This window comes from Podarcis vaucheri (assembly GCF_965113315.1).
Source record: "Podarcis vaucheri genome assembly, chromosome: 8".
NCBI classification, from domain to species: Eukaryota; Metazoa; Chordata; class Lepidosauria; order Squamata; family Lacertidae; genus Podarcis; species Podarcis vaucheri.
In genome coordinates, this window is record NC_138766.1 from 55,989,642 (window position 1) to 56,011,169 (window position 21,528).

Consider the following 21,528-nt stretch of genomic DNA (forward strand, 5'->3'; position numbering starts at 1 on the left):
TACAGCAGCATGCGTATGTGGATTTCATTAACACCTGCTAGGTTTGAATACTGAATCTCAAGTAATCATCCTCAGCAATCAATCCTACTCTAATAAACTTGACCAGCTACTTGTGCTCTAGGCATTGTCTAAGATCTCCAATACCATCTGTTTGATTGTTTGGTTAAATTCTGCCATGCTGATTTTTCTGCAGGCAGCTCATCAAAAAGCTTCTTCACTCGTTGCTCCTGCAGTATGCTTTGCTTTCTCAGGAGCTCCAGAATTTCCAGGTTGACATGCTTTGACATCAAAGGGCCTCCGGCTTTCGGTACATGTTCAATATTGTCAGGTGGGGGTGGAGGATCCATGTCCAGCATGCATTCATCGGTTATGCCAGAGCAATACTGTAATCACATACACATATGGTGGTCTTAACGTTTATTTCTCAAAAATACATGAAAATGATATGTGTGTGTGTGTGTGTGTGTGTGTGTGTGTGTAAAAGCCTGGTTGCTCCAGTCACTCTGGGCAGCTTAGAACATAAAAACCACAGCAACACATCATCAATTAAAAACTTCCTGATGCAGGGTTGCCTTCAGAAGTCTTCAGAAAGTTGTGTAGTTATTTATCTATTTGATATCTGATAAGAGGGTGTTCATGGGGGGGGGGCGGTGCTAATGCGGGGCGGGCACCAGACCCAGATTCATAGTTGAGTTGTAGTTTTCGTTAGATCAGTCACGAATTCCAGCTATCTTTTTGTTTTCTCTACTTTTCTTGCTATAAGTTTAAAATGATTTGCATTATAGGGCTCAAATCTTGGAGCACCCTTTTATAATCATAAAAGAAGTGCCACTGGTTTAATACAGGTAATTTATAGACATTACTCTTTCACATGTAACATTATTTCATGTTTAGTTCAACACTCGCCTTCCCATTATACTGTTCGATTCTGCCTCTACTACTGCAAGGTCCCCAAAAAGGGGAATTCTGGGAGTATTACAGGATAGGGCAGAAAAGCACTTGTACGTCTTCAAAAACGTAGGACCTTCTGCACACACAGCAGGTGCTGAGCTACTGAGCTAGGGACCCTTCCAAATAATTCATATACAATCCAGCACAATTCTGTGTATATCAATTTAGCTTTAATAACATGAGTATTAATGCTTCCTATTACAGACACCTCGTCAGAAACACTGCAACTGTTTTATATGGACTAGTTAGCTTTGTAATGCTTATCAAATCGTTCTGAAAGAGCTCTTAATATATTTCCTGGCCTTTTTTGGTGTTTATCCCGAAGATTTTCAAGTGCAATCTTCGCCTGTTGAAAGAAAACCAGAGGAATACATTGTGTTAGAGGAATAGATTGCAAAATAGGTATTCACAGTTATTAATATATGTGAGGAAAAAGCTAAAGGGATCAGAACCAGAGGCAACCCTTTATTCCAGCTATAGAAGCACAATATGTGACTTCTTTCTGGGATACACAACTGACTTTGTACACAGAGATGTGTTGCACGAGAGTCCTTGTCTCTCAACCCTCAAAAGTGGCTGCTTCAACATGGAGGTTTGGGCCAGAGCAGCCAGGGTGAGGAACCCCCACTAGGAAACTGCTCATCTCTCAGTGAATCCAGCCCACTCTCTTTATGTTTACCAAGGGCACTGTATGAGAACGGGAGAGAAACAATCAAACATATGTGCCTTCAGCTGCTTTGTGCACAGAAGTTACTTTGCATGGTTGGTACAATGTAGGATAAAAGGAGCGAATCTCAGGACAACCAAGGCATAACCCCTTGCAGAAAGAAATTTCTTATCTGCACCTTTAAACAGGCAATCAATACCTGAAACTTGATGCAGCAAGAAAACAAGCAGAAAGTGCTTGGAGAAGGATCAGGCATACTAAACAATGTTCCCACCCCATTCCCATCAGCCACCAGGACCCCACATGCACCTCCCCTAACCCCCTCCCTTTGGGATTCAGATTCCAACGTTTTCCTGGAGGAAGGGGGGAAGTGTGACATCCCCTTCAGAAGCAGGTAAGTCATGCAATGAAATACCATACAAATGGTATCTGTGTTTGACATTGTATTCAGTGAAATATAACAAATTACAATATATGTGTTGCAGGTTTAGAGTTGATAGCTTGGTAGTTGGTCAGGAATTATGGCACCCTTTAACAAAGCTGTATCCAATGCTCTCTTAAACACACATCAGTGTGTACATGCAACACATATCAACGTGTGCAATAAATTGTCTTCCTCTTCAACCCTCTCCATATCCTCAAAAATTAGCACTACAGTGGCTTGGAGGTACCTTGTCAGGCAAATTCTGGGGCACATATGTTTGGGAAATCCCAGACAGGTCCTTCTGGGGCCATCTTGGGGGTTTCTTTTTTCCATTTTAAGGAAATATCCGAGTTGGGAGGGGTAAATTTGTGTGTGCGCTGTTTCAGGCTCCTACGTGAGTGGCTCTGGTTCTGTTTTGCACATGTGGGCAGTTGGGGTGTGAAAAGGGCAACCCTCCCCAAATCTCAACTTTCTGACCAATGGCCACAAAGAAGCTCAGCTCAACAACTTTTTATGCAATTGACCAAAATTTTCATCAGGAGCAATTAGAATAAGATCTATTATTTGATTATTGATATACCATATTTTTAGCCCTATAGGACACACTTTTTCCCCTCCAAAAATGAAGGGGAAATCTGTGTGCGTCCTATGGGGCGAATACAGGCTTTCGCTGAAGCCTGGAGAGCGAGAGAGGTTGGTGCGCACCGACCCCTCTTGCTCTCCAGGCTTCAGAAAGCTATCCCCCCAGCCCGGCAAGCTCCGGAGTGATGGAGAAGCTGCGCGCAACTTCGCCATCGCTCTGGGACCCGTTCTGGGGGCTGGGGTCGGGGGAAGCACAGACTTTCCCCCACCCCAGCCCTGTAAGCTCCGGGAGCGATGGCGAAGCTGAGCACAACTTCGCCATCGCTCTGGGACCCATTCTGGGGGCTGATGTCGGGGGAAGCTCCGGCTTCCCCCAGCCCTGCTAGCTCCAAGAGCGATGGCAAAGCTGCGCACAACTTCGCCATCGCTCTCGGACTCTCCAGGCTTTGCGCAGCTCTCCGCAAGCGGTGGGAGCCCGGCGCTGGGCTCCCACGGCTTGCGGAGAGTTGCCTGCATGCCAAAGCCTGGGCGCGGTGAGCTCAGCGCACCAAGGCTTCAAGCTTTGCACAGCTCTCCTCAAGCTGTGGGAGCCCGTGCTGGGCTCCCACGGCTTGTGAAGAGCTGCCTGTTCTTGGGTCTGGGGTCTGGGGAAGCTCGGGCTTCCCCCGCCCCAGCCCTGCGCCTGGGGGGAAAATAATGTTTTCCCACTTTATTTCCCCACCAAAAAACTAGGTGCGCCTTATGGGCCGGTGTGTCCTATGGGGCGAAAAATATGGTAAACCTCCAGAATGTATTTTGTATGCTCAACCCTAATATAGTGGGAAGAAGAAATCCCATTGCATGAGCAGATCTCTCCTTGTACTGCATAGTTTCCCCCCCATTTAATTAGTCTCAACAGGTTAAGGAGAGGGAAAATTGAGTGATGGGCATAATGCACAAAAGTATATATAATGAACCCTATATCTGGTCACATAGAATGAGGAAATCAATATGTACAATAAAATTTAGAGCTGAAAGAGAAACCAAGAGGAAAAGAAATATTCTGCTTTTAAACGTCCAAGTTTAGAGTTAACTTACTTTTTCAGCCAGCTCTACAGCTGTTATATTTGGATCATATGGGATGGGTTCTCCAATAAATGTCCTCAATTTCACTGGAAACCCTCCGTAAATGGGAAGAAACATACATCGAGTTTTCTCATACAGCCATTTTGTCAGCCCTGTGTATGAAATGGAAGAAGATTCTGAAGCAAAGCGACACCATATCAAATCTGAAATTAGTTGACATTCTCAGGGTTTAGCAATTGCAATAAATAGGAAGAGAGGAAAAGTTAAATAATATGAGTGCTTGGGGAAAAAAATACAGTGGTACCTCGGGTTATGAACACTTCAACTTACTTTTTTTGGGTTATGAACGATTGTAACCTGGAAGTACTGTATTTTTCGCTCTATAACACGCACCAGACCATAACACGCACGTAGTTTTTAGAGGAGGAAAACAAGAAAAAAATATTCTAAATGAAACAGTGGATGTATGATTTTTGTGGTTCATGCTGTGGCCACAGACATGTGATCTGACGGTGAGTTTGGGGTAGCTCAATGCAAAAATCCTGAGGATCCATGTGGATCCATGCTAAAGTCGCCCTAAAGTCGCAGGGGCGCTGGAAGTCGCAGGGGCGCTGGGGTAGTGAACGGGGAGCAAGAGAAGAGAACGATGCCTCTCTCTCTCTCTCTCTCTCTCACACACACACACACACACACACACAGAGAGAGAGAGAGAGAGTATCAACCCCAAAGTCGCAGGAGAGCGCAGGGGTGCTGGGAGAGTGAACGGGAAGCAGGAGGAGGAGAACGATAGCTCAAGCACACACACACACAGCCCCTACAGTGGCTAATCCAAAATCGGACAGCAAAAAACTGCAGGCAGGGACAGAGAGCACGGGGTTGTTTTAAAGCAGGCAACCCCGCTCTGCTTCTCTCCCTCCTCCCCGGCTCAGCTCACTGACAGGAGCCGCTTACACCCACTTTGCTGTTTCAAAGCGAGCCACAGACTGCTCACAACTGCAGCAGATTCCCCCGCCATCCGTAGGCATTTGCTCCATAACACGCACAGACATTTCCCCTTACTTTCTAGGAGGAAAAAACTGTGTGTTATGGAGCGAAAATTATGGTAAGTTGTCCAAATTCTTGGAGGACTCGCCGCTGCCTGGAAGCAAACCTGGACATCAGTGGGGCCTACAGAGCTCTCAGAGGCCTCTGTGAATGCAGGGAACCAAGCCCCAACATCTGAGGTGCCTGCAGGGCTCCGTGCCAGGAGCCAAGCCCAGACATCCCTGGTGCCTAGAGCGGTTCTGCAAATGCCGGGAGCCAAGCCTCGACGTCCGAGGTGCCTGCAGGGCTCCGCAAATGCCGGGAGCCAAGCTCTGGCATTTGCGGTGCCTAGAGGGGCTCCGCGAATGCTGGGAGCCTAGTCCTGACGTCCACGTTGCCTGCAGGGCTCCACGAATGCCAGGAGCCAAGCCCCAACATCCGCGGTGCTTAGAGCGGTTGTGCAAATGCCTAGTCCTGACATCCGCAGTGCCTGCAAGGCTCCGCAAATGCCGGGATCCAAACGCCGACATCCACTGTGGCTGCAGATGCTCTGCGACTGAGCTCCAGCCGCAGGAGCTCTCTGAGGCCTCCACGAATGCCGGGAGCCAATCCGATTGTGATTGTGGAAGAGCCCCCTGCAAACAGTGAATTTGGAAATAGATTTTATTTTTTTTCATCTAAAGTACCGTCTTATTTATTTTAAAGTACAGTACATTGATTATTGCCTTCATTTTATGGATCAATGGTCTCGTGAAACAGTAAAATTTGTGTTAAATTGCTGTTTTAGGGGGTGTTTTTTCATCATCTGGAATGGATCAATCCACTTTCTATTACTTTCAATGGGAAAATCCGCTTCAGGTTAAGAATGCTTCAGGTTAAGTACAGACTTCTGGAACCAATTAAGTACTTAACCTGAGGTACCACTGTACAAGATATTCAGTCAGCTCTTTGCATTTATCGATTATAGCTTTCTGTCAAATCTACTAGAAAACTAAGCAAGGGCATGTTCACTCAGTACTGAGGCAGGCAGCACAGCTTTTGCAGATAAGTGGACATGGAATAAAATCTATAAGTGAGTAGTAAATAGATATTCTTTTAAAAAGATCATTCTATATTATTAAAATGTATATTGCCTGAGATCTCTTGATCAACCAAGGTATTTAACTTACTTGTCTTTCCAATGGTCCTGTATGCTTCACAAATGTTTTGTGTAAAAATAGGGATGATGGGCTAAAAAAAGAGAGATGAAACAAACATGAAAAGAAAGGTGAGGATTGGATAATTATTTTGTCCCAACCATCCTGCCTTTATTTTTGTTATGGACTATGAAGAATGCTTCACATTTGTGATTATAATGAGAAGCAACTTATAAATGATAATGTAATTGGCTTTAAAATTCCTGACACATCTATTCAAATCTCTCAGATGAAGAAACTTCAGAAGCTGTCCTCCAGATTTTCAGGAATTTAAGGGGGGGGGGATTTCCTGGTTTGCCCTGAGGGGGAAAGGAAGCCAGGTTCAGCCAACCGGCCGCTGCTTTTTGGAGTTTGGGGGCAGCTCATAGGCAATGAGCACCCGAAAAAGGTCTTGGGGACGACCAGGACTCTGAGGGTTCCTGTGGAGGTCAAAAGCGAGTTCCCAACGGGTCTGAGGTTCCAATTGGTGCTGGCCTAACCCGGCTGTGAAGCTGTCATCTCTGGGCTCCAATGTGTTCCAGCAACAAGCTGCCTCGAATTTCCTACTCAGTGAGCAGCAGATTTCCCAGAAAATAAAACCAAGGAAAAGGGGATTTATTATTCAAGTGTCTTTAGCATTTGGATTAATTTGGTGAATTTCCAGGAGAACAAAAAGGGAGTCTTCTCTGGAATTGGTGACTATCCTGCATTGGAACCAGATGGCTGAAGCATTGAAGGAAACAAAGAAACTCTGCCATCGGAAATAAAAGGAGGGGGACAGGGGGATAAGAACTTTGAAAAGTTTCTTTTTAAAGAAAAAGCATCCAAACTTTTATACTCCTCCCACCTGGATTCAACTGGCGGCAGCTATAGCATCTCAGGAACTATTGGCAGACAATTTGGCTTTAATTGAATTGAGGCAAAAAGAGATGCTTTTATGATTTAGATCTATTGCTCAGCAATCTGGTGAAGCAATAAGGGATAAAATAATTGAGGCACCTGCAAATCTTCTTGAGACTCAGAAGCAAGCTGTTGATCATGCTTTCAGGGTTAAATCCCCGTATGCTAAGAAGAAAACATTTCCAGGAGATTGCTTGGTCTTTTTTTATTCTAGAAATAGCAAAGACTGAGTGCTCCAGACATATTATGAGAAGGATCTTGAAATAGATGATGACTGGCAGCATTAAGATAAACTCTGCAGTGTAATATGTTTTGATGGATTCAATAATGGATTACTGAATAGTATAGTTTTTGTAAAATATGCAGGGATTTACGATATGTAAAGGGTTTTTTAAAGCAGCGTTGGGGAGAGCTGTGGCACTCCAGATATCATTTGACCCCCAAACAGGATATTTGCCATCCTCAGCTTTTTTGGATGCTGGATCAAGGATGTCAACACATTACGTCTTATCTAGGATAATCGTGAAGGCAATGCAGATTGCACAAAGATCACTCACCACTTTCGCCTCCAAAGCTGCCTGAGCAAAACCTGTGCGTTTACCCCACATTATGCAGTAATCGTGACTATACACTGCTTCTCTACCTCCACCAGGTGAAATGCCCATTAAACGGCCTTTCTTCATCATTTCCACAATTTCAGCTTTCTTGTAAGATTTCAACCCGAGCACATAATAAAACATCTGCAGCCCTAAAAAATAAGCCCCAAATAGAAGAATGCATTTTATTTGAAACGTATTTAGGAAATAGTGTGGATACAATACAAGTGCCATTATTCCAAAGATATTGCACTATTATGGATCACAAGCATAGCTCTCTGCCAACCCTTTTTAACTAGGATTTCATGGAGGGGGACTTTATGCTAATTCCACTTTTGCTCAGTAGGCTTTTTTTGGAAAGCACATTGAGTGGGATTGAGTGCTGAGGTGGCCACTTTTAAGACATGTGTTCCTCAAGTCAAGTCTGTAATACATTCAAGTTTGCATTATGATAAAAATACAGCTCAAAGTGCCTTGCTGCACCACCCAAACCTTCAATCCCTTTAGGGTGCAGAGCTTTTGGATATAGTAGATAGACACACAGGGGGGGGGGGATACAAGCATGGCACAGAGGAGACAATGCTGATGGAAAACAGCCTCCACCAGCTGAGATTGGTACACAGATATATGGGTGGAGGTTATATGCTGCATTAATTAACCTAATGGAAAAACTCCAAACAGCGCTCTGTGCTACTGGGTCTCTTTGGCCTCCTTCCTTCAAATGACCTTTCTGTGATGTCATAGTTTCCTGGGGTGGCTGCTGTGTGCATGCAGAGGAAGATGATGTGGGGGGAGTGGCAGTGGAGGGCCATGAACACTACAGCAAGGGTACCACATGTGTTTGATTGCAGTGTCACATGGGGGCATAAAAGCTGTGTGTGGCAGTGCTTGATTGGCCATGTGTTAGGGTGGGGCCATGTTTTCTGGGATCTGTGTGGAGATTTGGTTATAGGTTGGACTTGCTATGATCCCAGCTGCCACCCAGTGGTGTCTGAATACAGGGATTTTGCACATGTGGTTTGCTAGTGCAGACGCTCCCAAGCAGAATCCCATACTTTGTGTTGTTCTTTCCAGTAAGGAATATCCCATCTTTACTAATGACAGAACTTTGCAAAACTCTTTGTACTTGAGAAAATCATCAACTTAGACACCCCAAAACCTACGCCTTGCCCTGTTCTGGTATTAAAGTGAACGGCAATTATTACATGAGAGCGTGTAGTCATAGCATAGGAATCAGATGACACATTATCCAGATTCCTCAGTTTTTAGATCTCTGAGGAAGAATGTAGACATAAAAGCACGGCATTTCTTCATGGAGACCATTTCTGCTCACTCAGTTGTGAATTGGAAATAATTCTTCATCCTGCATTCATTCTCTTTTACTAGCAATGAATTGGTGAGAAAGTACCTTCATCTGCACTAACTAAACTATTTCAACTGTTGCTGCTATTTTATTTATCAGTTGTTTCTACCTGCTTTCCTGATGTACAGTTTTATATTTTATAGCACTGTTTCATAGCTTATAGCATTGTTTTATGTCATATTTTACATGTTTTATGTAAAAAAGCATGATTAAAATTTAAATAATTTACCTGGTATCCAATACACGACATGATGCACTAATGAAAAGCATGCTCTCCCCGTCTCTAAAAAATATCTAGCCGCAAAAAAGGCATAGCCGATAGACAAAACTCCATGATGATAAATAATAATCCCTGGTCCTTTAGGGATATGTTCTATACCAGTAAGTTCATAACCTGAAAATAATACAAAATGCAACAAAGAAATATTGCAACCATTACTGGAGGAAATCAGTGTGTTTCAGAAAGAAAGAAAAAATAAGATCAGGTTAAAAGCTCTGTTATATGCTTTTGAATTATGAAGCTGGAGGAGACTCTTGAGAGTCCCATGGACTGCAAGAAGATCAAACCTATCCATTCTGAAGGAAATCAACCCTGAGTGCTCACTGGAAGGACAGATCGTGAAGCTGAGGCTCCAATACTTTGGACACTTCATGAGAAGAGAAGACTCCCTGGAAAAGACCCTGATGTTGGGAAAGATGGAGGGCACAAGGAGAAGGGGACGAGAGAGGACGAGATGGTTGGACAGTGTTCTTGAAGCTACCAGCATGAGTCTGACCGAACCGCGGGAGGCAGTGGAAGACAGGAGTGCCTGGTATGCTCTGGTCCATGGGGTCACGAGGAGTCAGACACCACTAAATGACTAAACAACAACGACAATATACTCCAGCATTCTGGATGCTAGGTTGTCAACCACATGGATCAAGACTTTCTCTGTGGTGGTCCCTTAATGAATGAAGGGATTTCTCCTCTCATAGAATGTTCCTTCCTTGCCTCCTTTTGAGCACAGGTGATAACATTTTTGCCCAGTCTTTGAGTGAGCTAAAACTGTGTTTTGCTGTTTTAGTCTACTTTAAGCTTTTAAATAGGGTTGAGCCCTTGAGACAGTTTAATGTGTTGTTATAGTTATACTAAAGTTTTCTGAGACTTTTTTAATTTAAAGAGTAGTATACCCCTTCTCTTTGAGAGCGATCCAGGGCCTGGAGTATATTTCTTCCCTGTCCCAAAGAGCTCCAACTTCAGGCATCTTCAGACCATTCTCTGAATCTCTTTCTACCAAGTGAGAAAGCTGCTTCCTAGACACACACACCCCTTGACCATGCCCTAAGTAGCTACATGGTCTCATCCTTATGGCCCAAACTTGGTTTTAGTCGTGCATTTCTGATTTAAGTTTCAACACTTACAGTAACATGAGACCTGTGGGAAGCATTGAGAACATATAAAGAGTCCTATGGATCAGGCCAAAGGGCTCTGTATTAGGCCATCCTGTTTCCCGCAGTGTTCATCTAAATTGGTAGCCATCACCACATCCTGTGCTGACAAATTCCATAGTTTGTGTACATACAGTGGTACCTCAGGTTACAGATGCTTCAGGTTACAGACTCTGCTAACCCAGTAATAGTGCCTCAGGTTAACAACTTTGCTTCAGGATGAGAACAGAAATTTGAGGCAGCCTGCTGCAGGAGTGCATTGGAGTCCAGAGATCACAGTTTGACAGCTGGGTCAGCCCGGCAACAAATGGAACTGCAAACCCATTGGGAACTCACTTTTGACCTCCATAGCAACTACAGTGGTACATCAGGTTAAGAGCTTAATTCATTCTGGAGGACCGTTCTTAACCTGAAACTGTTCTTAACCTGAGGTACCACTTTAGCTAATGGGGCCTCCTGCTGCCGCTGCGCCGCCATGGTGCAATTTCTGTTCTCATCCTGAAGCGTCTGTAACCCGAGGTACCACTGTACATAGTTGCTAATTGTGTCTCTGTGAGGGGTAAAAAACATTCTCCAGATTTCTTTTGCAGAAGAAGCGTACTTAAAATGTGGTTTAAATGTATGGTGTTTATGCAGTCACCAGCTGACCCTTTCTTTTGTAATCTGTCTTATTTATTTATTTTATCATTTATTGAATTTATATACCACCCTATACCTGGAGGCCTCAGGGCGGTTCACAGAACCGCCTTAGTTTCATACTTCATAAAATGCTTTGTTTTTCTTATTACATAAATATATAGCCATGCCTTTACTTTGATCCTTATGTAGCCAACCCAAACTTGTAGCTGTTGTGACTCTGAGGGGGATTCAGAGGTCCAGTCCTAATTCACTGTGGCAACTATTGTTCCAGTGCTTCAAGCCTGAAATTCTGATCCTCACTCCTATGAAATTATAGTGACTCATAAGGAAGAATTATTGCTATGAAAGAAACTTTCACTCACCATGCCATATCTTTCCATATATATCTATAATATGAGCAAAAAATTTCCTTGGCTTTTTCCAAATTTTGCTATCAGGACCAGTTTCTTGGTGCTTATTCATCTTCATGTAAACATATAGCCCAAATGAGCAAGCACAGCCAAACAAATATATATCTATCATTAATGAACAAAGCAAAATCAGAAGCTTACGAAACCACCAAGGGTAAACCACTGAGCTCAGGTATTCTTCTAAATAAGGAAAACTAATCAGGTTTTGCAGCATTTGAGTAAACCAGCTCATTGTTTCCTGATCTGAAGCACCAAGCGTATGCCAATGAAATAAATATATGACGTGAAATTTTCTTCAGTTGTGATGCTATTTCCCCCACTGTTTACCTGGAAAACAGAAAATGCAGTACATTGTTTTGATACATCAAAATCTCATGCTGCTTAATATTTTCCTAGTTTTCCCCACTGTAACTTGCCAAGTTCCCATATTGTGTTTCCAACGTCCATCATGGAGATTTACAAAATTACAAATATATGACTCCATCATTTTTTTTTTGTAAACCAAGCTGGTTTCGTTCCACTGCTGAAGGTTTTTGTTTGTTTTGTTTTTTGCATTTTCAAAAAAAGGAACAGAGAGCATCTTTTATCCAACATAGGCATGATGCCTTGAAGTAAAGTTGAAGGTCTGGCAGGGCAAACCTCCTCTTTCTTTTCATCAATCATAATTTTATACTTTACTCTGGGATTCATTCCCTGCCATATGAACCTTAATACTTTTTTCTGCCACTCTATGAAACATCAGATATCATTTATAATTGGAAGGACATTCATTTTGATGGCCAAAACAGTGATAGCTTCATTCTCTCCCATATTTCCAAATCTTCCTTTCTTTCCAAGCTTTTACATAGTTGTCTTGATAGATATTATTTTTTTTATTGTTAACCAAATCCCCAGATATTTTATTTTTGTTTCTATTTCCCACCCACATTCCCATTCAATGTCTTTTTTCTTTGATTATTCTTTATTTTTTTAGCAGCATCTTGATTTTCCCTTTATTTTGTTTGCAGCCAGCCAATTTTACAAATCTACTTATCTCTTCTGTCACCTCCAGTATGCTCATTCTGCGTTGTTCTAAGGTTAATACGAAGTCATCCGCGAATGCTTTCAATTTGTAATTTTGCTGGCCCACTGTTATTCCATTGATTTTATTGTTAATCCTTATATTTTGAGCCAGTACTTCTAATATTAATATAAATAACAGCGGGGACATTGAGCAACCTTGCCTCATCCCTTTATATATCATACATTTTCCTGATATGTTGTTTACAATTATATTGGCCGTCTGCTCATTATAGATTGATTTTATACTTTTTAAAAAGGTCACCCCAAACCCCACTGCTGGAGTATTAAGGAAAGTGAGAAAGGGTCACTTCTCCAAGAGCCCGGCAAGGCCCTCTGCAGCCACAGATATATCATGTGATGTATTGAGATATTGTGGTATTTAGCTGGTTATATTGTAATGTTATAAACCTGATATTGCCCAGCCCTAAAGCACACTGAAAAACAGACAGCATTTCTCTCTCTCCCTCCCTCCCTCTCTTTCTCTCTCTCTCTGCTGATGCCTGCACTGGAAGTGACATATAGCATAACTACTAGGACATTTGCAAACGAAGAAGGGTCCAGTATGGTTTCAAATAGAATGAGAGACTTTGATGAGATTCCTGCATTGCAGGGGGTTGACTAGATGACCATTGGAACCCTTCCAACGCTACACTTTATGATTATCTGAACAAAAACTTTTACTTACATTCCTGGTAAGCCTAAATTGCCTTTGCTTCAGTCACCCCTCTCTTGAAGCAGCAGAAGCCTTGTCTGGTGCACTTTTTCGTAGGCTAATTTCCACCCCTATGGAGACATGTCCATTTATGTGGCTGTTTAAAGAGATTCTGATGGGTGTGCCATCTGAATGAGGAAACGAAGAATTGTGAAAAAGAGGGAGTGCTTAGAGTACCTGCTACTTGGAAGTTGTGGCCATTTGTAATTAAGGATAACTGATGAGATCACATCTACAATAGCAGTCATATTGCACGATAACATTTGGGTCATGAAAACCAGTTATTGACTAAGGAGTAAAGGTAAGAATTGTGACAAGATATGCATGTAAAAGGATCATCCTGCAATATGTAAACCTTACTAACATGTCATGTTTACAATATTGAATCCTAGCACTGTAAAAGCTCTTCCATTGGGCCTGCCATTTAGTTCTACAATTATTTAGTATAATTAGGCCTTTAACGTCCCTCGAGGGACAGCCAAATTTAAATAACAATTTGACACACAGCTGTGAGGCATTTGCGAGCTTTTTTGCAGAGAAGTTCTTTTTGCTCCACCATGACCTCCCTGCCAATTTGGATACAATAAAGGAACTGGAGGCCCCTCGACTGTCCTCGGGCCCAGTATTGGACCACTTCGACCGGATAACCCCAGCCGATGTGGACAGACTTCTCCGAGCTGGAAAGCCCACCACCTGTCCTCTTGACCCGTGCCCGTCTTGGCTGATTAGAGCGTGTCCAGACAAGGTGCGGGCCCCCCTAGGGGATATCATCAATTTGTCCCTTGGCACATGGACATTCCCAGGGGAACTGAAGGAGGCAATGGTGCACCCGCTCTTAAAGAAAACATCATTAAATCATTTAGATGTAACCAATTACCGCCCGGTTTCGAATCTTCCGTTCCTGGGTAATGTGATTGAGAGAGCGGTTGCTGAACAGCTTGGTGGGTTTCTGGATGAAACATCGGCTCTGGATCCATTCCAGTCCGGCTTCCGTGCTGGTCATGGGACTGAGACGGCTTTGGTCACCCTAACAGATGATCTCCGTAGGCAGCTAGATCGAGGCGGGTCGGGGCTGCTGATTCTTCTAGACCTGTCAGCAGCCTTCGACAGCCTTGCGCCCCTTTGCCCAGCTTGTCCGGAGTTTTGGGCTGGGTTGCCATCAGTATGCTGATGACAACCAACTCTATCTGTTGATGGATGGCCATCCTGACTCGGCCCCAGACACACTGTTCAGATGTTTGGATGCTGTGGCTGGATGGTTACGTGGGAGCTGGTTGAAGCTAAATCCTTTGAAAACAGAGATCCTGTGGCTGGGACGGGGCTATATGGGATGGGGGGGCAACTCCCATCTCTTGCAGGGGTGCAATTAATGCCAGCACCATCCGCTAAGAGTTTGGGTGTAATCTTCGACACCTCACTTTCCATGGAGGCGCAGATTGTAGCTATAACAAAGGCGGCATTTTTTCATCTCCCCAAGCTAAGCAGTTGGCTCCTTACCTCTCTCGCCCTGACCTAGCCACTGTGATCCACGCGACGGTCACCTCTAGACTGGATTATTGTAACTCGCTCTACGTGGGGCTGCCCTTGAGACTGAGCCAGAAACTCCAGCGGGTGCAGAATGCCGCGGCGAGACTCCTTACAGGGTCCTTGCTGCGAGATCACATTCACCCGGTGCTACACCAGCTGCACTGACTCCCGGTGGAGTACAGGATCAGGTTTAAGGTGCTGGTTTTAACCTTTAAAGCCCTATACAGCCTAGGACCCTCGTACCTACGGGACTGCCTCTCCTGGTATGTCCCACAGAGATACTTACGGTCTTCAAATAAAAACATCTTGAAGGTCCCAGGCCACAGAGAGGTTTGGCTGGCCTCAACTAGAGCCAGGGCTTTTTTGGCTGTGGCTCCGATCTGGTGGAACGCTCTGTCACAAGAGACTTGGGCCCTGCGGGACTTGACATCTTTCCGCAGGGCCTGCAAGACAGAGCTGTTCCACCAGGCCTTTGGGCAGGGCACAGCCTGACTCCCTCCTTCAGCAATCTTCGCGGAGCTCTGGCCCAATGGTTGCCATTGGTTTGATTTGAGTTAATTTTATAATGAATGATTTTACAGTGTTGTGTTGTTCTGTTGTACTGTTTTATTGTTGTTAGCCGGGCTTCGGCTGGGGAGCGCAGGATATAAATAAAATTTATTATTATTATTATTAATTCTAGCACTGTAAAAGCTCTTCCATTGGACCTGTCATTTAATTCTACAGCAGCATGTGTATGTGGATTTCATTAACACCTACTAGGTTTGAATACTGAATCTCAAGTAATCATCCTCAGTAATCAAGCCTACACTAATAAACTTGACCAGCTACTTGTGCTCTAGGTAGGCATTGTCTAAGATCTCCAATACCATCTGTTTGATTGTTTGGTTAAATTCTGCCATGCTGATTTTTCTGCAGGCAGCTCATCAAAAAGGTTGTTCACTCGTTGCCCCTGCAGTATGCTTTGCTTTCTCAGGAGCTCCAGAAATTCCAGGTTGACATGCTTTGACATCAAAGGGTCTCCAGCTTTCGGTACATGTTCAATATTGTCAGGTGGGGGTGGAGGATCCATGTCCAGCATGCATTCGTCGGTTATGCCAGAGCAATACTGTAATCACATACACATATGGTGGTCTTAACGTTTATTTCTCAAAAAAACATGAAATTGATAAGAAAGTAGCCAAGACAAATGTGCCACGGAAGCCCAGCAACGCTTGCAAAGGCCGAATAGGTAAAGGTTCTTTTGGCATGTGGGTGGAGGAAATAAAAAGGAACCTGTTAGGATGGGTAGTGCAGAAGGCAGTAATGCCAACAAGAAGAAAACCCAGAGCCACTGATTGTACTTATGCCCCCAGTCCCCGTCTCTGCTGAGTAATACAATGGCAACAGGAATTGAGGAGGAGAAAACTGCCAGGCAGTGGCATCCTCATGTCATAAGTGAGAAGGCAGACAGGAAGGGCCTAGCAGAGGGCAGATTGCCGTTATATCAGTTTTAATTGCACAGCCTGAATTTGGCTCATCAACCCTAATGTAACAGCTCCCACTGGCCAAATGGACCCTTTCTCCACAGCCTATCTCAACACCTGAATGTTTTAGAGCTAATGGCTTTGGACAGGGAAGCAACTAAGAAAATGAGAGATTGCAAAGGACTAGAAGGATCAATTCTCTTTTATCTTTTTATCATTTTGCTGTTCCTTCCTTTCCTTGGTACAGGCTATGCAGGAGAAGCCAGCTGCTTCTCCAATCTGGAGGTAAGATGGTAGTGAAGGCAGCAGAAAGAAAATGGGAAATAACTGCTTCAAAGATTTACAACTGGGATAAATCATTCCTGGTATTCAGATATATGATTGGGGCAAGGGGGTTATTTTTTTGTAATCCAATAGCTGAGGGTTTTGTGGGGGGAACAAACCAGTGTATTGCATGACTTCTACTTATCTGGAGGTAGAGGGAGAGTGGGGAAGATAGTGGCAAGGTGGGTGTGGTTTAAACACATCAATGGATCCCCTCCACTGATCCTGCTTGTTTGTTTATACAATGCTGACCTCGCTTCCAACTTGCGTTTCCCCCTCTTCCTCCTGTTAAGCAGCAGCAATGTGACCAGTCGGAGGTCAGGTGAGCAGCTGTGCCCCATCACAACCTGCCACTGCTGTAACCCATCATTGTGCAATGCTGTGGCATGTAAGAAAATGTGTCCTGCAGTTGCTGTGTCTCCTTAATTGCTAGGTACACCCACACCTCGAACTAAGCTGGTGTGATTTTGAAATGGGCTGGCACACCCCATTAAGGTGTTATCCACCCTGCATTGTTGAAACTCTCACTATGTGGGCAGTGAGAACTTAAATCAACGATGCTATCAGGATGACAAGAACGGAGCCACTTCTGAATGAATACCACACAAAAATTGCAACAAGTATGATTGATTTCCCATGACTGCTTACTTGACTATTTTCTGTAGATATTTCTGCAGCTTCCATTATTCTAGCATCATTATTTTAGTAAAAGGAACTAGGCACTTTGAGGAATTTTGTCAAAAGGCAGGATATGAATCTAAATAAATTAAATAAACCATTTAAAGATTAAGAAGCATACTGTGACCAAATTTTTACTGTATTTTTCACTCCATAAGATGTACCTGACCATAAGACACACCTAGTTTTTAGAGGAGGAAAAAAAGAAGAAAAATATTATGCACAGAGCATGTAAGCGGATCTCAATTTTCTTGCTTTAACACAAGCAAAGCAAGAGCTGCTTACATGGCTTCTGTTTCGCTTTGCGCAGCTCTCACTTTGCTTTCTCAGAGGCATCCTTCAGCTCGCGATTGCAGCCGCAGCCGAGGAATCCCTCTGCCGTCCAGTGCTTTCGCTCCATCAAACGCGAGACATTTCCTTTTTTTTTTTTTTATAATAATTTTTATTACATTTTTTACAGAAATAACGAAGAGATCAAAAAGTAAGAAGAAAAAAAAAAAAAGACCAGAAAAAAAGGAAAAAGAAAAACACGACCATTTCGATAACTCATTTCAAATTTCCATTGGACTTCCCCCATCCCTCGCAGAATGCATTTCTTAACAATAAATTTATCAGCAAATTATATCCTTATTTCGTATGTTTCTTTCTATTTTCAATTACAGTTTAAATTTAAATCTCTTGATCAATATATACTCTGAGCAATATACCATAATATCATTTTTACCCATTTAAACCTTGATTCTTTCATAAATCTTATCAAATTTCATAAATAATTAAGTTTTGTTACTGGGGCTAGATTCCCAATCACACGACATCTTATGTTTCATATAACTTATAATACTTTTGCAAATAGTCTTTAAATTTTTTCCAGTCCTCCTCCATTGCTTCTTCTCCCAAGTCTCGAATCCTTGCAGTCATCTCGGCTAATTCCATGTAGTTCATCAGTTGCGTGTGCCAGTCCTCCAGTGTGGGCAAATCTTGGGTCTTCCAATGCTTAGCGATAAGAATTCTTGCTGCTGTTGTAGCGTACATAAAAAAAGTTCTATCCTTTTTAGACACCTTCTGGCCGACAATGCCCAGAAGGAAGGCCTCTGGTTTCTTGGGAAAAGTGTACTTAAACACCTTTTTTAACTCATTATAGATCATTTCCCAGAAGGCCTTCAGTCTTGGGCAGGTCCACCAGAGGTGAAAGAATGTTCCCTCAGCTTCCTTGCATTTCCAACATTTGTTATCGGACAGATGGTAAATCTTAGCTAGCTTAACCGGGGTCATGTACCACCTGTATACCATTTTCATAATGTTTTCTTTCAAAGCATTACATGCAGTAAACTTCATACCGGTGGTCCATAACCTTTCCCAGTCATCAGACATAATATTATAACCAATGTCCTGAGCCCATTTTATCATTGCTGATTTAACTGTCTCATCTTGAGTGTTCCATTTAAGCAGCAAGTTATACATTCTCGATAATAACTTGGTCTTTGGTTCAAGCAACTCTGTCTCAAGTTTCGATTTTTCCACCTGGAAACCTATTTTTTTGTCTAGCTTAAAAACCTCATTAATTTGGGCATAATGCAGCCAATTTTGCACCTTATCCTTTAGTTTTTCAAAGCTCTGCAATCTCCAGTTACCTTCAATATTTTCTATTATTTCCCAATATTTCGGCCAATAAGCCTCCATATTGGTTGTTTTCCGAGCTTTGGCCTCTATTGGTGAGATCCACCTCGGAGTTTTGCTTTCCAATAAGTCTTTGTATTTTTTCCAGACCATATATATTGCTTTTCTGACAATATGGTTTTTAAACATTCCATATGATTTACCCTTGTCATACCACAAGTACGCATGCCAACCTAACGAATTGTTGAAGCCTTCCAGATCTAGGACATCAGTGTTTTCTAATAGAATCCAATCTTTCATCCAGCAGAAGGCTGCCGCTTCATAGTATAGCCTTAGGTCCGGCAGGGCAAACCCCCCTCTCTCTTTTGCATCAGTTAATATCTTAAACTTTATTCGGGGCTTTTTGCCCTGCCAGACAAACCTAGAAATGTCCTTCTGCCACTTTCCAAAGCATTCCACTCTGTCCACAATCTGCAAGGCTTGAAACAAAAACAACATCTTTGGCAAAACGTTCATCTTTATAGCTGCAATTCGGCCTAACAAGGATAATTTCAGTCTTGACCAAATTTCTAAATCTTTTTTAACTTCTAACCAACATTTCTCATAATTATCTTTAAATAGATTCAAATTCTTGGAAGACAGATTGACCCCCAGGTATTTCACTTTCTTAACAATATTTAGTTCTGTCTCTTTCTGAAACCCTTCTGTTTCCATGGCCGTCAAGTTTTTCCCTAAGACTTTAGTTTTTTGCTTGTTCAACTTAAAACCCGCCACCCGACCAAATTTCTGGATCAGTTCTAAAACTCTTTTTGTACTGGGTTCTGGCTCCTGTAGTGTTAAAACCAGGTCATCTGCAAATGCTTTCAGTTTATATTGTTTCGCTCCGACCCATATTCCTTGTACCTGCCGATCCTCCCTTATCATGTTCAGCAAAACCTCCAGGACTGAAATAAACAATAAGGGGGATAGGGGGCACCCCTGTCGTGTTCCTTTTTCAATATGAAGTTCTTCTGTCACCACATTGTTCACTATCAACTTAGCTTTTTGTTCTGAATAGATTGCTTCTATTCCATTCTCAAACCCCCTTCCCACTCCCATCCCTTCCAAATTTTTCTTCATAAATTTCCAGGAAATGTTATCAAAGGCCTTCTCCGCATCAATAAAGATCAATACTGCTTTGGTGTTAATATTTGTTTGTAAAAGTTCCAAGATATCGATAATGTTCCTGGTATTGTCAAACAAATGTCTGCCTGGGAGAAAGCCGGCCTGGTCTTTATGGATTATCTCATTTAATACTTTTTTAAATCTGTTGGCCAGAATATCCGCAAATATTTTATAATCCACATTTAGGAGTGAGATGGGACGGTAGTTCTTAAGTTGAGTCTTTTCAGTTTCCACTTTAGGTATCAATGTGATGAATGCTTCTTTCCACGTATCTGGTGCCTTCCCTCCCCCCATAATCTGGTTACAAACCTCCTCTAGTGGTTGTATCAAATAGTCTTTTAACGTCCTATAATACTTGGAGGTAAGTCCATCAGGTCCTGGAGATTTGCCCAGCTGCATATTCTGAATGACATCCTCGATTTCCTGTTGTGTTATTTTACAATTCAAGGTTGATCTCTTCTCTTGAGATATTTCTGGAAGACCATTTTCTTTCAAAAATTGTTCTATCTCGGTTACATCCTCGGGTCCTTGTGTATACAGCTTTTTAAAGTATTTCTGGAAACACTTTCTAATTTCTCCCGGTTTCTGAATGTTCTTTCCTTCAACTTCTAGATTGGTAACGTAGTTTAATTTTTGTCTCTTTTTCAACTGCCAAGCTAGCAGTTTCCCACATTTATTCGCCGATTCAAATGATCTTTGTTTCATTTGTTTAATTCTCCATTCCACTTCTTGGTTAATCAGTTGCGCATATTGTGACTGGTGGAATTTAATTTCTCTTAAGGTCTCTTTGGATTTTGGGTTTAATCTTAATTTTTTCTCGCCGTCTCTTATCTTCTCCAATATCTTGTCCTTTTTACCATTCCAGAGTTTTTTCTTAATCGTATTCTGTTGTATCAGAAACCCTCTCATAACAGCTTTGCTCGCGTCCCAGATTGTTCTTTTTTCCACCGAGGTGTTCAAGTTGATTTCAAAATAATCCTTTAAAGCTTTTTGGGCCTTCTTTACAATCTCTTGATCTCTTAGCAGGTTGTCATTCATTTTCCATCTGAAGGAGTCGGCAGTAGTAAATCTCATTTCCATTTTCAGAGCGTTATGGTCGGAGCAAGTCTTTGGGCAGATTTCTATTTTTGTGGTCTTAGGTGCCAGCCCTCTAGTTGTCCAAATTTGGTCGATCCTTGTCCATGACAGGTGGGCCTCAGAAAAGAAAGTTCCTTCTTTACCTAGGGGGTTTCTCGTCCTCCATGAGTCAATTAAATCCATATTGTCAGTTAGTTCAAAGAAAGTTTTTGGTAGTCTTCCATCTTTAGTCAAATTCTGGTTCTGTGACTTATCCATAAAAGTAGAGACAACCCCATTCATGTCTCCCATCATAATGATGTTAGAATAGTCCAGATAGTCCAATAATGTCTCATGCAGCTTCTTATAAAATTCTGATTTCCCCTCGTTTGGTGCATAAATTCCTAATATCAAAATTTTCTCTCCTTGGGTCGAAATCTCAATAGCCAGGATTCTTCCTTGTTCATCTTTAAACAAAAATTTTGGTGAAAGAGTCTCTTTGGCGTAAATCACCACGCCTCTCTTCTTGACTCTGTCTGATGAAATGAATTCTTGGCCTAATCTTTTATTTGTTAACACCTTCCTGTGTACCCTTGTCACATGGGTTTCTTGCAAACAAATTATATCCAAATTCTCTTTCTTTAGGATATGGAAGATCCGTTTGCGTTTTTCTGGGGAATTCGCGCCATTAATGTTCCA

General features: G+C 42.5%; 1 protein-coding gene across 2 annotated transcripts; it reads right to left on the reverse strand.

The window, feature by feature from the left end:
- Positions 1 to 1,099: 1,099 nt before the first annotated feature.
- On the reverse strand, positions 1,100 to 13,224 carry LOC309538410 (DGAT1/2-independent enzyme synthesizing storage lipids-like). 2 transcript variants are annotated; one of them, XM_082233976.1, is made up of 7 exons: positions 12,971 to 13,224; positions 11,176 to 11,550; positions 8,976 to 9,140; positions 7,345 to 7,535; positions 5,882 to 5,942; positions 3,702 to 3,841; positions 1,100 to 1,297 (listed from the first exon to the last, which is right to left on the reverse strand). In XM_082233976.1, the coding sequence occupies exons 2-7, from the start codon at positions 11,453 to 11,455 to the stop codon at positions 1,193 to 1,195; spliced, it is 942 nt and encodes a 313-aa protein (XP_082090102.1). In that variant the 5' UTR covers positions 11,456 to 11,550; positions 12,971 to 13,224; the 3' UTR covers positions 1,100 to 1,192. The 2 variants fall into 2 exon arrangements, with proteins under 2 accessions (XP_082090102.1, XP_082090103.1); XM_082233977.1 differs by lacking the exons at positions 11,176 to 11,550; positions 12,971 to 13,224 and adding an exon at positions 9,351 to 9,695.
- Between the last annotated feature and the right edge of the window lie 8,304 nt (positions 13,225 to 21,528).

Coding starts and splice junctions, on each gene's coding strand:
- LOC309538410 (XM_082233976.1), bottom strand. CDS start 11,455: ATGAGCTGGTTTACTCAAATGCTGCAAAACCTGATTAGTTTTCCTTAT. Junction 9,141..11,175: donor ATATGGAAAGATATGGCATG/GTGAGTGAAAGT, acceptor TATTATTTTCAG/GTTATGAACTTACTGGTATA. Junction 7,536..8,975: donor TGTCGTGTATTGGATACCAG/GTAAATTATTTA, acceptor CTTATTTTTTAG/GGCTGCAGATGTTTTATTAT.